Source organism: Typopeltis vanoorti, chromosome 10, assembly GCF_054136105.1.
Source record: "Typopeltis vanoorti isolate ZY-2024b chromosome 10, IOZ_Tvanoo_1.0, whole genome shotgun sequence".
Lineage (NCBI taxonomy): Eukaryota > Metazoa > Arthropoda > Arachnida > Uropygi > Thelyphonidae > Typopeltis > Typopeltis vanoorti.
The window spans coordinates 132,827,717-132,846,293 of NC_143558.1; the positions used below are offsets into that span (position 1 = coordinate 132,827,717).

General features: G+C 37.2%; 1 protein-coding gene across 1 annotated transcript in view; it reads left to right on the top strand.

The window, feature by feature from the left end:
* The window catches only part of Wdr92 (dynein axonemal assembly factor 10), a 161,880-nt gene that overhangs the window by 62,715 nt on the left and 80,588 nt on the right, over window positions 1–18,577 (top strand). The window contains exon 5 of the mRNA XM_090398920.1: window positions 9,199–9,314. Coding sequence (XP_090255046.1) covers window positions 9,199–9,314 — 116 coding nt within the window. The remainder of the gene's footprint in view (window positions 1–9,198; window positions 9,315–18,577) is intronic.

The following is an 18,577-nucleotide window of genomic DNA, read 5'->3' on the forward strand; positions in this document are numbered from 1 at the left end:
TTTCTTGTGGGTTACATACATATGTAATGCTTTTTTTATGTAAAAGTTTATTTTTATTTGTAATGGCCACTAAAACTGCAATGAAAGGGAAAAAACCAACATTGAAGAGGAAATTCATTTCTCTCAAAGAAAAATTTGTTGCAAGGACTCTGAAGTTAAATGAATCAACAATTCGAACAATCAAACAAAACGAACATAAATTCCGAGAAAGTGTTATTGCTGGGTCACGGTAAGTGCAAAGCGCATTGCTTGTGTTCGCGATATTATAATAGAAAAAAATGGCAAAATCTCTAATGATTTGGATATAGAAGACTGCACTCAAAAGAAAATTCCTTTGGATGGACACCTAATTAAGCAAAAAGCTCTCAAAGTTTATAAACATTTAAAAGAACTTGATCAAGATTCTTCAGAAGAAATCTGTTAGCATGGATTTTGTGCCAGTAAGGGTTGGTTCGAAAACTTTAAAAAGCGAGTTTCTTTGTATAATCTTAAAATTCAGGGAGAATCAGCATCAGTAGACGTTGAAGCTGCCCAGAAATACTCAGCAGAACTTTTAAAAATCATTAAAGAAAGTGGTTACAATGCAGACCAGGTGTTCAATGCAGATGAATCTGGATTATATTGGAAAAAAAATGGCAAAACACACCTAGATTTCGAAAAATGAAAGATCAGCTCCTGGATTCAAAGTTTCCAAAGATAGAATTATTCTGCTGTTTGTAGTAATGCATCAAGTGATTACATGACAAAAACAATGTTTATTAACTGATCTGCAAATCCTGTTGAGCCCTTCATGCAATGAAAGGGCTCGACAAGTCCACCCTACCTGTTTATTGGCGGGCCAACAAAAAGGCATGGGTTACAGCTAGCATGTTTAAAAATTGGTTTTTCAAGTGTTTTGTACCCGATGTAGAAAGTTACACAAGGAAAAAGAATATGGACTTCGAAATTCTGCTAATTTTAGGTAACGCACCAGGCCACCCAACAAATTTAAGCCATCCGAATATTAAAATAACTTTTTTGCCTCCTAATACTACTTCACTTATTCAACCACTCGACCAAGGAATAATATCAACATTTAAGTCATATTATATTCGGCGAACATTTCAAATAATTTTGGAAAAAATGGAATCTAATACAAACATGACACTGGCTCAAGCGTGGAAAGAGTTTTCAATATTGAATTGTGTGAAAATTATTTCTCTGTCCATTAAGAAATTACAACCTTCTACGCTAAATGCTTGCTGGAAAATAATATGGCCTGAAGCCATTGTCTGTCTGTGTTCACTGGGCATCTACAGATGCCGTATGGTCATTCCGATGCTCGATGATGTTCCACACTAGGCCTTGCCATGTAGTCCTGTTGTTTTCTGGCAGCCTCAACTCTCTGAAGATCAGTCACTCTACACACGCCATCCATCCATCTCATTGATGGTCTACCCCTGCCTCTTTTTCCAGGAACTTTACCTTCTATTACTGTTCTGAGAAGTCCTCCTTCCATCCTTTCTATGTGTCCAAAATATTTTAACTTTCTTCTGTCAATATCCTTATGGAGCCTTAAAGTTCTACTAATATCCTCAACAGCCTTCTGTAACACCATATCTCAAAAGCAGATATCCGTTTCTTATCTGACTTCTTTAGGTTCCAAGTCTTGCATCCATAAGTCACTGTTGGAAAAGCAACTGCATTTAAAATCCTCAACTTTGTTCCCATGGAGATAGATCCATCCTTCCAGATTTTAGACAGGTCTCTGACTGGTGTTTTAGCCATTCCTAACCTTTTTCTGACGTCTTCTGAACAGCAATTCTTCACATTAATAATGGATCCCAGGTACCAAAACTTGCTGACTCCTCAATTCTTTCTCCATTAAGGTACATACACTTGTTTCTCAAGAGCTTCTCTGTTTATATTTCCTTTGAGAACCATAATCTTTGTCTTGCTAGGATTGAGTTGAAGTCCTCTGTTATTACTGATCTTGTTAACTTTGTCAAGAATTAGTCCTAGTTCTTCCATGTCATTACAAAGGAGTACTGTATCATCAGCATACCTCAGATTACTGATCAATGTACCTCCTATCCTAATTCCCGCCCTGAGCTCATCCAATGCTTCACGCATGATGTCCTCTGCATATATACTAAACAAGTGAGGAGAAAGTAAACATCCTTGTCTAACTCCTTTTCCAACTTGAAGCCATTCTGGAACAAAATGTCGTACCTCCAGTGGATGCCGAGCTACGTCGTATAATAAACGTCGCACACATATTTGCTGAAGAGGGCTTTTGCGATATGGTTGAAAATGAAATTAGTGAATTAATTGAGGGAGAAACAGATTTAAATGAGGAGGAACTGGTACAATTAATAGATGGTGTCAAACCAAATGGCGGCGAAAGTTCTGCTGAAGATTCTCATTGTGATGAATCCGTTAAAGAATTCAGTTTAAAGAAATTAGCAGAAAGATTGGACTTGGTAAGAAAGTTATTTTATGGATAATGATCTCCCAATGGAGTGCTCAGGAAAATTCACAAGACAATTGGATATTTGTTTAGCGCCATATTATGAGCTTAATAAAAAATTGCAACATAGTGGAAAGCAAAGTCTTATTACTGACTTCTTGATGACTAAACCAGCTGAAGTATGCAATGAGGATTATACAAATGATGTCCAAGAGATTTCAAGTGGTGACGACCTCTGGCTGTTTAAAGAACATCTACAAAATGTTATTTCTGAAGACTGTGATGACGATTGAAATATGCGCTTTATTTTATTGTATCTAAAACATTTATGCATTATGTGCAATGAAATTTATGTACAATTTGTAATTTTTAGAATTTTATACTATGTATTTGTCTCATAGTTTATGTTTTCTTAACTTACATGAATTACCTGAATTAAATAAAAATATTGTTTTTGTTGGATATGTCATTGTTGTTTATATAATTTAAAAAAAAAACAATTTCAGAACCTAACCCTACTTTTTCTATGTGATCTAAGGCTCGTATAACGCGATTTTTATAACGCGGCATTTCTATGGAACCTAACATCCGTGTTATACGAGGGTTACCTGTGTGTGTGTGTGTGTGTGTGTGTGTGTGTGTGTGTGTACAGGGTGAATATAATTAAAGTTCACATAAAAAGGCTGTAACTACTCACAGAATGATTTAATATTCAACATGATGATGTGTATGGCAATGGAATTTTATTTTGCACAAAAACCAAAGTTAATTCTAAAAGTTGCCACTAGGGCAATACATGGTGCTGTATACCATAGTGGGGTCATTCAAAACGTCACAAAATGGTACATGCTGCCTTGTATGGTTACACAACATATTCGATATGCTGTCATCCATTGTTGGCAGTGTGTTGAAATCGCAAAATTGCATGCTCAACCACAGAGCATAGTTTCACTCAAAATGTTGTGGATATGGCATGTCATGCTGGTCTTGAAGTCCATGATTGACGGCATCTTTGGTAAGTCTCCATAGCCTCACAGGAGTTCAAATCCAGCCAGTGTGCTCACCACGTTGTACGAAAATGGCAGCTGATAGTTTTGTCTTCAGTAAAATGTGTCTGAAGCAACCGCTTGACAGGGATGGCACCATCCTGCATAAAAACTGTTGAAATGTTGGAGTCACCTGATTGGCTAAGAGAGAGAGAGAGAGAGATAGATGCATATCACTGGCCATTAACAGTGCAGGTAACAAGACAAGTAGGACTGAGCTCCTTGAAAAAAGAAAGATCTAATAATGAATTCCACTGTAAAGTCACACCAAATGGTGACTTTTGGGGAACGAAGCGGAATCTGTCACACGACATGTAGGTTTGCGGTTGCTCAAATTCTGCAGTTGTGTGTATTCACAGCACCATCCAGATGGAATTGAGCTCCATAAGTCCAGAAAATGTTCCTTGGCCAGCCAGTTCAGTCTGAGCAAGAAACTTCAGGACAAATGTTTCTCATGCTCTGCCGATCAGGATTAAGCAACTGCTGAACATGGGAAATTTTGTAAAGATAATAGTGCAGAATTTGCCTTTTGACTTTGTGATTTTGCCTTTTGACTTTGCTTATGGGTTTGTCTAAAGACTTGGTTATGTCACGTGCTGTTGATTCCTACAACATTTGCCGTCCTTTCTTCCTCTAACACTGTAGATACGTTCTCCCACTGTCTGCCAGGTTTAAAATCTAAGGAACCTGTCTCTTCCAATTTATGGATCATTTTCAGTAAACCATTTGCACTCTTAAGATCTGTTTTTAATCCCTTCAAGGTTTAAAACTTTTGCAGTGCTGTCAGGGCACAGCTATTATTTTGGTAAAACTGAAGGATTGTGCACTTCACAAGAAGTGCACAATCCTTCTGTAATGGTGACATTGTGCTTTAACATGTTGTCTGCTCACAGGCAATGAACTGATGCCTTCCACAGCTACCTGCTTTTATAGAAGCTTCTTGCAAAGCATACATCATTGAGCACAATTGTTATTTGCATAAATGGTATGGTTGCTATGTTTCACTGTATCATACATAATTTGCATGTATTTCAGTACCATGTATTGCCCTAGTGGCAACTTTTAGAACTAATGGTTTTAGTACAAAATAAAATTCCACTGATGCACATATCATCATGTTAAATATTAAATTGTTTCCACTGAGTTGGCCACTTACAGCTTTTCAGAATGTGAATTTTAAATATAATCATACTGTATATGCAAAGTCTTGCCATAAACACCCTTACAATTTCTGCACATCTACCCACAGAACTGCGTGAGCCCAGTTCTGTTAGTGGAGGTGTGCATAGCAAACAATTCCATGTCTATCAGTAGAGAGAAAGAGTTGTCTAGCTGTATGGGTTAACATGCAATGAAAAAATTATGAGAACCGTGTAGCTGTAATAGCACTTCTCAAAGTTGGAATGCAGCCAACTGTCATTTTCAACATGCTAAAAACACTTGGGATCAGAGGATGTTTGAGTATTGGACTATTAACTCATAATGATACAGAAGATGTATCCGACCACCAAAGAACCAGTCAACCAGACTGTGTTAGGATACAACAGCTTGTGAGGGCTATGAAGGCATGCCTCCACTGGAATCCCGTGAGAAGGCAGAAAGTGATATCACGTGAGGCGAAGATTTCACCGATTATGATGTCGTGTGTACTAACTGATTAGGGGATAAGGGCCTATTGTCGAATGGACTGATGACAGCCCAAAATCCACGCCAAACAGTGATGACACGTTGTGGATGCATGTTTCTCAACAATCACTCTTGGATTTTCTGAACCCCAAATGCGACAATTTTGTCGATTAATGAAACCATCAAGATGAAAATGAGCCTCATCGCTATAGATGATTTTGTTCAAAAAATAAGCATCCACTTGTTCCATAATCCATTCAACGAACTCTCTTCGCTGTATGTGGTCAGTAGGCTTCAGTTCTTGAGTCAATTGAACTTTGTAATCATAAAGATGCAAATCTTTCGTGAGAATAAGCTGTAGAGAGCTTCTCGAAATGCCCAATTAAAGACCACGGTGCCGAATCGATGTTCCTGGACTCTCAGCAACACTCTCACGAACTGCTTCGATGTTTTCTGTTGAATGACTTGTTGAAGGACGGCCGGAGTGTATAAGATCACTAATTGATCCAGTTTCCTTGAATTTTTTAATTAATCTTTTCACAGTTGATGAAGTTAAATCACAATTGCGACCATATTTTGTACGAAAATTGTGAACCGTAGCTGCCAACCTTCATTATTTTTAAAATATTGCTCAATAATGAAAATATGTTGTTCTTTTGTGTAGCGCTCCATTTTTAATAACCCTGAACTGTCATGCTATCTTTTTTTTCTCGTTGGCAACGCTTTACCGCACAAATGCCTCTAAATTTAAATCTTGCGTGAATTTTGGGACACCCTTTACAACTATGATATCGGGAGTTTTTAACAATATGATGTTATACTATTTTTCTACTTGTGTATATATATATATATATATATAGAGAGAGAGAGAGAGAGAGAGAGAGAATATGACCTGCGTTAATTTAACCTCGGTAAATGCCAGGATCTGGCTCTCACTGATGAGACCTAAAATTTTAGCCAGATTGGGTCTCACTGGCACCAGTGAGATCCAATCTGGCTAGGAACCCTTCTCATAATGCATAGCAATATACATGTTCAAAAGGAAGTTTGCTTTACATTATGGGATATAAAGGTCATTGATCTGAAGTCATTAGCTTCTATATACAAGTAGTCTAATAAGGAAGAAACTTCACATGCAAACTTGAGACAGTTGATATCATTAGCCTCTACATACAAGTAGATTAGTCATTAAGACTTCATGCACAAACTGTGTTGGCTTTTAATCTTGGCTAAAGGATTAAAACTAAACTTTCTACAACTTGAAAGTATTAGAATTGTGATCAAACATTTCTTGTGTTTTTTTCATTCATTTTCTTTCACCTCTTTCATTATATGTTTATACAGGGTGATCAGAATTAAAGTATCCCTTCTTAAGCCTTGTGGAGCACCACCCAGTGATCCAAATGCTGTGAAATGTTCTAGGAATACATTGTGCATCATGTGAAAGTGGTATATGAGAAAAAAAAAATTTCCAAAATTTGCCACTAGGGACATTGTATGATGTGCCAAATATAGATGTAGTAATTTTTCTGTGTTTATGTAAGAAGGAGAAAAGCAACACAAGCATAAACAACACATTTTTATTCACCTCCATTATGCATTCATGGGCTGTGCTGCCCTTCCTGGTATGCCACATACTTAGGGATCCCAGTACATTGGAAAAAAATACGGGACACTTATGACTGAGGATGAAAGTTTAGTATATGCATCCATCACATATGCCAGTATTACAAAATGATTTTAACTTTCCAAGTGTGTGCATGGTAAAGTTTACCATGCATGCACTTTACTAAGTATAAGTAAATAAACAGTAAATCTGTATAATCACACTTCCTTTTCAGCATTTTCAACGTTCAACAGGGCCACAGGAGAATTGAAAAACCATACATTTTAATAGTAGCCATACAGTAATTAATACCCTGCAAGCACCAACCTGTTCCTCTTGGAGCAAGCTTCTAAAATGGCATGGGTCAAGCGGACCGTTCCGTGCTATTTAAAGCTGAGCCAGTATCATGGCACACGCCAAGATGCCAATGCACATGTTCACTCTTCTAACGAACTTATAATTTTTGCAGTGTTGCCATCACTCGCCTTGAGAAAATAACAACGCGTCTGCAGTTCCTTGTAATGACGGAGAGTGATGTTTGTAATAGAATAGAAATTGTAACTCATTGATTTTGTTATTTAGTCTCTTGAAATCTAAAATACAGGATAAAAAAGCTGTCCCAAAGAGTTTTCTCGGGAAACAGGACGCATTAGCCAAAAACTGGATGATCCCGTATTTTACGGGATGTCTGGGATCCCTACACATATTGCTTCCTTTGCACATTATGTTAAACAGCAGAATGCAAATGATCGGGACTAATGTTGCACACATGCTGTATTATGTTGTCTTTCAGCACTGGCAAGTTATCATGATGACTAGCTTCTGTGCTCGAAGAACCTCTTAAACAGATAGACTGATGTATGAAGGGGTCCCATCCTGCATGGAAATAACTGAATCCATGCACAGGTGCTGCTGTAGCTGTGGCACAACAAAATTGTTTATCATATTGCAGTACCTCTCAGCAGTAACCTAGCGGGTCACAGCTGATGAATGGTCCAAAGATAAATGAAGCTGAAAACCCACAACAGATAATAACTTGAGGTGAAAATCAAAGGAATTTGTTGGTTCTGTATAGCCCATACCTGACAATTGTGAATGTTCACAGCTCTGTTCAGGTGAAAGTGAGCCTCATCTCTCCACAAAATCATCTACAGCCACACAGCATCCAACCACTTGAGCAAGGAATGTTAAAGTGAATGTCAGTCAACTTTCAAAGTCTTGCAGGTACAACTCCTGTGTCAGTATTATCTTGAATGGGTAGAAATGCAGAATCTTCTGTAGAATACTCCAGACATTTGTGTAAGGCGCATAATGTCTCTTTAAGTGCCACACCTAGAAAATCTCAACATTTTGTGTTTGTTATTTTTCTCCCCATGGAGAAAATTCCCAGAAAATATTTGGGCATGCTTTTCAGTAATGTGGCTTGATATAGCATATGCACTGCAGAAACCAGTTCTGTTATTCATGGCCCACTCCAATGGTAGTAGTAACTTCATTCATTTCTTGTGAACTGATCTAACTCTCAACGATCCTGTTTCTTTAAAATGACTAATAATTCATCACAGAGCATATGGAGATAATGGGCCTCGTCGACATTTGTTCAGGTGATGGAATTCTCAAAGTGTAGCAAGAGCATTGCAGTTGTTTAGATAGTACAGTTTTATAAAAAAAACACGTTGGGGCAAGGCAAGTGTCATCACTGTGGACGGTATTAACAACCAGAATGAGGGGAAAAAATCCCATGTCCATGTTTTTAAACCCTCCTTCCACCTGTCAAGTTGCATGATATGTAAATTTCATGCATTTGGTGTTTATAATGCCTCTGGTGGTGACTTTTTGAACTTTTTTCTTACATATCGCTTTCACATGATGCCCAGTGTATTCGTTCAAAGTTTCTCAGCATTTGGATCACTGGATAGCTCTTCACAAGGCCTTAAATAGGGATAAAATTTGATCATCCTGTTTATAACATATGAAAGAAGAGAGAAAAATGGAAGGAAAGAAAAATCTAATGGCAATTTACATTACTGAAAAACATGTCCAAATTTTTTCTGGGAATTTTCTCCATGGGGAGAAAAAAACAAATACAAAATGTTGAGATTTTCTAGGTGTGGCACATTTAAAGGAGATATTAGGAGTACTTTGATAGAGTTAATGATTTGAAATGCAGTATATTTAAACCTCTGTCACTGGAAGAGTGCATTGAAGGAGATTTGTAATGCCATCTATAAGAATTGCACAACTGATATTAAAATAAAATTTTGTCACTAATTTGTATTCAGAATTTTATTATATTTACTTTAGTAAAAAGCTTCATATGTATATTGGAAAGCAAAAGAATAATAATGATCCATTGCTAATTTATAGCCAAGAAATCAAAGAATGTGTACTTTGCTATAAAATATGTTATTTTTTACTTCTGTATTGAAATTTGCTTACTAGGTTTATTTATTTATTTTTTTAAATTTTAGGTAATGCATATACAAGCGAAGAAAGATGTGTTTGTGCTGGCTATGACAATGGTGATATCAAGTTATTTGATTTGAGAGTTATGAAGGTTTGCTGGGAAACTAACATAAAAAATGGGGTAATTAATGTTTTATGATTTTGCATTTTCAATTTTTTTTATTTTATTTTTATTTTTTATACATTTTAGTGGTAATATTGTACCAAGAGTATTTAAACCCTTTTTAACTTCAGGATCTTAAAACAGTTTCTCAAAGATTATGCACTTGCAGATATATATTTTTTTATGTTTTGGGGAAGTAAACAGATGGTATCAATGGCAATATCATATTTAAAATGAAAACATTAGAATGAAACTTGACATTATTAGCATTGAAGCAGATAGCATATATCTTTTCTGAATTCACCCAACGGGTTATTGGTTTCGATTTGTCATAGGCATGAATATTTTGTGATTTGTTTTAATAATGAAATACCTTGAGTTGGCATAATTAAAACAATTCTCGAAATGTAGGAAAACTCAAGTAAAAACTTCATTACTGTAGAATTTATGCCAAAGTTTCATAAGCATCATCAGTAGAATATCACAGAACAGCAATAAATAATAACAGACAATTCTAAAAAGCACCACTTGAGTAGCTAATGTAAGATAACTAAATAAGCTACTCAAGTGGTGCTCTTTAGAATTAGAATAATTTCCTAATTCATTAAAAATATTTTAAAAAAATATATAAATATATACATAAACAAAATAAAGTTAGAAAAGATTAGCAGATGTAGACCATCAGATATGATCACGTTAGGACAATGAAGTAAATTATAAGAAGGTATATGTTGCATTTATTTGGCCATACTTATTTGATAAAGATATTTCATGTGAATTGACTGAGGATCTTAAAATATTTGTTATCTCTGTTAGAGGCATTGGTCAGACCACATCTCGACTACTCTGCTCATATTTGATCACCTAGATTTCATTTTGATGTGGAAACACTAGAGAGGATCCAAAGACTAATAACCAAAGTGATATCAGGACTTTGGAGTGTTGATTATGAAGAGCTAATGCTTCTGCCTGGTATCTCCACTTGGGCCTGGCTCCCACTGAAGAGACCTCAATAAAGTTCGAAACTAGTCTGGGTAGTGGCCCTTCCCTTAATGCATAACATTATACATATCCGTAAGGAGATGTGTTTTGCATTATGGGAGATACTGAGATTGGAGTGATGTTAGCTTGCTCCACATTTGCAACGAGTTTCCGGTGTTGCACCACCTTACCCCAGTCCTGAAGATACTTTCAGGTGCAAACTTTGTTTGCTCACACTTGGATAAAGGATTAAACTAAATTTATTATAGTCTAACCAAGTGAAAAATAAGCTTTCAACATCTTTCACTAAATCCAGAGCAATTTAATAAACAGGTGGCACACCATTTGGTAACTCCTATAGATAGAGATGTCCTTGCTAATGCTTCTGCCTAGTATCTCCACTTGGGCCTGGCTCCCACTGAAGAGACCTCAATAAAGGTCGAAACTAGTCTGGGTAGTGGCCCTTCCCTTAATGCATAACATTATACATATCTGCAAGGAGATGTGTTTTGCATTATGGGAGATACTGAAATAGGAGTGATGTTAGCTTGTTCCACATTTGCAACGAGTTGCCCGGTGTTGTACACCTTACCCCAGTCCTGAAGATACTTTCAGGTGCAAACTTTGTTTGTTCACACTTGGATAAAGGATTAAACTAAATTTATTATAATAAAAGTAATAATAAGCAAAAATTCTATAGTAATAAAGTTTTTATGTATTTTCCTTTGTTTTTATAATTCTTTTGATGTTTTGTGAATGTCTATGTGAGAGAATCTTATTGCAGTATAAAACCACCACTCTACATATTGGAAGCCAGAAGTTGCTTAAAAAAGTTCTTGAAAATGTTTAGACACCAAATATTTTCTAGAGCAGAATTTATGAGTGTGTCAGCACACTGGATGAGCTAACCTGTGACCAACCCATTATGCTAATAATAATATCAGGTAGGCTATAGCTTTTGTATGTGGTAATCACATTTAAAAAAAAAATTTGATCCCGATTTGTATCCATCGGAAGACCAGGATATGGGTACATTGATGCTTCAGAAGACCATAATGTCAAATTTAATACTATTTGAAGACCTGAAAAATAACTTTTCTTCCAAAGCAATTGAAAAAAAATTTCAATTGCTTTGGTAGACAAATGTAGAAAACTAGTCATAGCATAGTTGGTTATGCGGTTTAGTGAAATATTTTTGTTGAGGAGTATTTCTTTTAAAATTAAGATGTTTAGTTTGAACACATTGCATATAGGTTTGTGTAAATTGTCTGTTGGTTTTTAGTGAGCATGCTTTATGAAACTGTAGTGGTAGAGAATGTGCGAGCAACTAGGCCTAATTTGAGTAGAAGCTTATTACAGTACTTTGTTGTAAGCAACTGCTTAAGGATTTCTATCGCTAGTACTATGCTGCTCAATTTAGTTAAGGAATCCTAATATAATGGGAGGGTTAGTGAGGGGCCAACCACCCCTCCTGTAAAAATCCTATTGGTTACGAAACAAGCACCACAGAAGCCCGGAATTCAGACGCTTTGCGATAATGATTATTAATCGTTTTGGGACCTGGAATATACGTAGTTTGGTGAAAGAAGGAGCTCTTTTTAATGTGACGAATGTCTTACAACAGTATAAAATTGGACTTTGTGCTGTACAAGAGGCACAATGGCTGGGACATACCCGCAATCAAGGGTACACGCTATACTATAGTGATGACGACTGCATTTTTAGTTAGTGATAAATTTTTCTGTAATATTTTCGATTTTAAACCTGTGAATAATTGGCTGTGTACTATTAGAGTTAAGAGACGTTTCCAAAATGTGTCTATTGTGAACTGTTATGCACCTACTGAAGAGAGCTCGGAGGAAGCTACAGATTGTTTCTACGAAGTGCTTGAGCATACTTGTGCTAATCTACCATCCTATGATGTCAAGCTAGTAGTGGGAGATTTCAACGCGAAAATGGGGAGAGAGCGTGTATAGTGCCCTTTCGTGGGTAGTGAGAGCCTACATGAGGAGTGCAATGATAACAGGATCCGATTTCCGAGTTTTGCCGCCACTACGGGATGATCTGTAAAGAGCACTATGTTTGCACATAAAGACATCCACAAGCAGACCTGGAGATTGCCGGACGGTAGAACAGCTAACCAAATAGACCACGTACTAGTGTATCGACGTCACCACAGCTCCATCTCGGTTGTGAGAAGTTTCAGAGGAGCAGATGGAGATAGCGACCACTATCTGGTAGCCTATGATTTCAGGCATAGAATTGCAGTTCAGAAGCCCGCTTGTCCTACCATACAATTGGCATGAGACCTGGACAAGTTGAAAACAGCAGAAGGCAAGCAGGCTTTCCAGTTAGAGTAGCAGAATCTTTTTGGAGAGTTACAGGAGGAAGAGGGTGATCCGGATGGGATGTGGGACACCATCAAAAATATGGTCACATTAGCTGCCTTGAGAACTGTGGGAAAGAGGAGGAGAAAAGCATAGTTTAATAGAGAGTGTGAAGAAGCTGTAGCAAAACGAAAAGAAGCACTATTGAACTACTTAGTGGATAGCAGGAAGAAAGCTGCATATGAGAGGGTGAGAAGAGTGGTGAATACATGTCTATGCAGAGAAAAGCGGAAGTATCTTAATGAAAAAGTGGCTAGTATAGAGAGAAATACGGTGACGAATAATGGATGGGAGATGTACCGGACGATCAAAGCCATGCGAGGTGCCCAGACACAAGCAGCAACCATAAGAGATGAGAGTGGAAATCTATTAACAAACTTAAAAGATGCTCTCGCTCAGCGCCGTATTTATTTTGCGAACTTACTGAATGTCAATGCTGGAACGTCAATATCGGAGGATTATACTCCTTATCAAACTGCTGAACCATTTATTGAAGAGCCGACATTTAGTGAGATTACTCGTGCTATTTGCATGCTGAAAAATAATAAGGCTCCAGGAGTGTACTGCATACCGACAGAGCTCCTGAAGAATGGTGGGGACGTTCTGCTGGAGCAGCTGCACCGGCTTATCTTAATGATCTGGCAAGAAGAACAGCTGCCGGACGAGTGGAGAGAGTCGCTGATCACCCCAATATATAAGAAAGAAGATAAGGCTCAGTGCGGCAACTATAGGGGCATCTCACTGCTGTCAGCTGGCTGCAAGATGCTGTCTAACATCATGCTAACACGCCTCACACCATATGCAGAAGAGTGCCTTGGTGACTACCAGATGGGCTTCAGGAGGAACGGGCTTGAAGTTGGTCTGTTGTACAATTGCTGCGCCAAGTTTTTGAAAAGTGCTGGGAATATAACTGGGAAGTTCATAATATTTTCATAGACTTTTCTAAAGCCTATGACTCAATAATATGCCTAAAAATATGGCAGGTGTTAGAAGAGCTGGGAATTCCCTGAAAACTCCAAGAAATGGTGCAGATGTGCATAGCTGGTTCGAGAGCAAGAATGAAAACAGAAGGTGACCTGTTGGACCTGTTTCAAGTACAAACCAGTGTGAAGTAGGGTGTTGGGCTTTCTCTGAATCTCTTCAATCTAGTGTTGGAAAAAGTAATTAGAAACACACAGCAAGTGGCAGGTGGAGTCAACATCGGGATGCAAGTAGAATTCTTGGCTAAGTGGACGACCTGAACATCTTGGCGCATCAACAGGACGACGCAGTGGCATTGGTTGCTGCTATTGAAGAAGCTGCAGAAGAAGTTGGCCTGTAGATAAATGCTGAGAAGACAAAATACCTTTTTATGAGTCACCATGCTGTTCAAGATACAGAGGGACCTGCACAGTTTGAGAGGGTGAAGGTATTTAGCTACTTGAGTTCTTTTGTGACTGAAGACAGCAAAGTTGGGGCTGATGTCCAGAGTCGGGTAAATACTGCGAATGTGACCTGTTATCAGGTGCATCCCCTTTACGCCTCGCGCCTGCTGGCTACAAAGGTGGGACTATACAAGACTTTGATAGGCCTATTCTCCTCTACGGTGCTGAAGCGTGGACTCATGGCGAGACAAGCCGATCACCTGGGAGTATTCGAGAACAAGATGCTATAATGTATGTATGGAGGGGTCATGGCAGATTGAGTCTGGAGGAGGCAGTCCAATGCTGCCATACACACTTTATACAACTCAGCAGACGTCTTGATGGAGCTGCGAGCCTGGCTTCTTCAGTGACTGGTGCACCTGTATTGTATGGGCCCCGAAAGGACTATGAGACAAGTGTGGGAGGCTCGACCCCGATCAGGGAGACCAAGAATAAAACAAATGGACTCATGGTCAACTGTCATTGTGTAAACCACCGACCGGCTCTTGCTAGTGCACAAGCAGCTGCTGAAGTGCCTTATTTAGTCAGGTTTAATGATATCTTAAGGCAATTGTTTTTCTTCTTCCAAAATTCCTCAGACAGGATGGCTGGTTTAACCCAGATCCAAAATATACTGAACTGTCCTCAGATTAAACTTAAAATGGCTAGTGACACTAGATGGCTGTTTCATGATTCCGCAATACAGTCTCTAAGAGAATGCATGGTGAGTGTTATAGCTGCATTAGAAAGAGAGGCCACTGAATGAAATGATATCACAGCTGAAGGTTTAAGTAAATATATCAGAACATGAATTTCACAAGCAGCTTCACTAATGATGCTTTCAGATGTGTTACCGTAATTATCCAACTTATCTAGATCATGGCAAAGGCAAGCTGTTGACTTAACTGAAATAGAGCCAGTCTTAGAAGCCAGAAAACTATTCATCATAGAATTGAAAGACACTCCTGGCAGTAATTTTCAAAATCTTCATCAGCATCTTTCAGGTGAATGGTCAGACCTTCACATTGATTATTCAGATTCTAATATTATTACATTTAAGACTACAATATATGATAAATACATAGGCACAGTTATTAAACATCTAGAAGCAAGATTTCCAGATATGCCAATCATTTCCTGCTTTTCAAGACTTTTCAATGGAGAAAGTCATGATCAACACGAGGCTTCTGAGATTCGTTTTGATTATTATTCTAGAAATAGAATTCCTGCGATTTTAAACTATGAAAGTACTAAACTAGAATGGGCAGCTGCATCAAAAATGATTAATGGTCAGTCATACAAAAATCTAGATCCAAGACCAATACTGCTGAAATTAGCAACAACATATGAGCTCAAAGGGTATTTTCCAAATTTAGCAAAACTAGCTGCTGTTGGACTGGCCATACCTGTGAGCACAGCTGAATGTGAAAGGGATTTCTCTGCATTAAAAGGATAAAAACCTGTGTGAGGAATCGCATCAGTCAGAACACTAAATAATCTGATGCTGATTTGACTGGAGGGACCAGATCCAACAGATTTTAATTACGAAAAAGCAGCTAACAACTGGGCTTCTAAGAAAAAGAGAAGAATTAATGTATAGAATTTTAAGCTGTGAGCATTGCAAGGTTTTTCATTACTTAATGAGGAAATAAGAAAAATCCTAGTCTTGTTTGTTATAATTACTATATAAAATATTATCGTTGTTTGAAGTAATTTCTAATAAAATTACTATTTTAATTTGTTATGAAAAAGGGTCTTTCTTAACTTGCATATTCAAAATATGTGTTTTTATAATATTCTACTGAAGATTCACTTGCTTATGCTAAGATTTGTTTGTTTATATGGATTTTGGAATTTACATTTTTCAGTTAAATATGATGAAAACTTTTTGCATTTGAAGTTTATTTAGTATGTAACAAATACTAAAGTTTACAACATTAATATTATATTGATGTCAGCTTTTAGTTGGTAGTATTCCATGAAAATAATAGTAAACTGAAATTCTGAAACTTTCACTGTTATTAGAGGGGTTGTATTTACAAATAATAGAAAATACTGTGCAGTATCTTTTTTGTACGCCCGGCTAATGCTTCATTCCACCGGGCTGGTAAAAATTTCTGGGGAGAACACTGACTTGTTTTGCTAATCTTTCCTTGCCCATTCTGTTCAAGTGAACATACCACCTGAGATTAGCTCTGCTAATGCATTCCTGGATGCTGACAATGTCAAGTTCTTTCCTAATATCCTCGTTTTTAATATGATATTGCAATTGATACAATCTGTTCACGTCCCTAATCTTTCTCAGGACTCGTATATCTGCGGTCTCTAGTCTTTGGTCAAGTATTTTACTTCTGACCCAGCTCTCAGATCCATAAGATAAAACTGGTTTGAACACTGTCTTGTATACAGCTAATTTAGTGGTCCGACTAATTTCTCTCTTATTCCATATGAATTTATTCAATTGACTTCCCACCATACCAGCTTTGCTGATTCTGTTGTCTATTTCTATATTTAATTTACCATCTTCAGTAAAAATCGTGCCTAAGTAGCTGAAATGTTTTGCTTGTTCCACAGGATCCCCATTCAAAACACAGTTGACATTTTTAACGATTCTACCTATTTTCATTGTCTTTGTCTTTTTATTGCTGACCTTCATACTATATCTATTACAACAGTTATTTAATTTAGTCAGGAAATCTTGCAAACTTGTAGTGCATTTATTTAGAAGTATAACATCGTCTGCATAAAGCAAAGAGCTGACATTAACATCTCAAATTCTGATATCATGTTTAATACCACTTCTTAATGTGATCCATATAGATAATGAATAACAGAGGGGATAATGTACATCCTTGTCTCACACCAGATTTAATATTAAACCACCTTCCTGTACTTCCTTCGATTCTAACTGCTGACTTACAACTCAAATCAAGACTAAGTATTGCTTGATATAATGTCCCATTGACACCATATAACTATACCGTATTGAATAGCTTCTCTCTTGGCACCTTGTCATATACCTTTTCCAGATCTAGAAAACTGTTGAGTGTTTTTTACCAATGTGCTATCACTGCTTGTTTCACTTAGCAATTTTTCGAAGTAATTACTCCACATTTCAAGGATATCTTTTTCTCCCATTTTCATGTCACCTTTATCATCTCTAACTCCTTTTACAGCACTCTTTCCTCCATTTCTAAGCTTCTTCATCAACCTCCAGAATATTTTCCCACCTTCTTGATATTTATTTTCTATATTCTTGCCAAAGTCCTCCTATGACTTTTGTTTAGCTAGTTTTACACAGTGTTTAGCTTTCTTGCATTTGTCTCTGTATTCTCTAAGAGCACAAGCTGACTTATTTGCCAGGAACTTTTGATATGCTTTCTTCTTTTGCTTCACTGCTTCTTTAACTTCCTGTGTGAACCATGGAGTTCTGATTTTTCTATCCTTGCAGACAACCTCACCACATACCTCTCTGGCTGAATCAATCAGGGTTTTCTTCAAGGTTTGCCACTGAATCCCCAAGGTTTGGTTCTTGTTCTCAAACTGTTTCATTTTTTTTTTTTTTCAATAATCTTATGTATTTTAGTCTACGGTTCACATCTGAGAGCTGCTCAACTTTTATTCGCTTTAAAACTTTCTTACATGTCTTTCTTTTCAATATGAAATTCAATTTTATCTTGCTCAAGACTAAATAGTGATCTCTTCCAATTTCAAATCCTCTGTACACTCTAGTGTCTTGCACCAGGGAGAAAACATCACTATCAACAATAACATAATCAATGAGACTTTTCTTATTCCTTGCCTCTTCTCTCCATGTGAATTTGTGCACATTTTTATGTTGGAACATGGTGTTAGTAATAACCAGTCCATGTCCTGAGCAGAAATCCAACAGGTATTTGCCATTATTATTAACTTTGATCTTTTCTCCAAATTTTCCCAAAACATTTTTGTATGTCTGACAATCATTTCCTACTCTGCTATTTAGATCCCCAACAAGGACCAACTTTTCCTTTTTCATTGTGTCAGTAGCTTTCTCTAGAGCCTCAAAACATTCCTCCACTTCTACCTTAGTAGAGCCTTCTGTGGGACCATAGGCACAAATAAGTCTCATTGTCCAGTTCCTAATTCTGATATTTGTCCACAACACTGTACTTGAGACTTCCTGCCATTCAAGAAGATTAGCCTCGTATTTAGTGTTGAATACTTTGGCTACCCCTTCTTTTCCTTGATTGTCATTGCCTGAATATAACATTTTGTATTTATTGTTCAGAAAGATCTCATCAGTTGTTGTCTTTTTTGTTTCAGTCATCCCTGTTATGTTAATCTGGTACTTATCTAATTCCTCAGCTAGCTCCATTTCTTTGCCATTCAGGCTTCTTATGTTGATAGTACCGATCTTTAACTCTGGTGATGTTGAGTTTCGATGTGTCTTCTGTTTAATTTGATTTTAGACAATTTTTTTGATGATGAAATGTTTTCTCTACTATGTTGGTGGTTAGAAGTTTAAAAA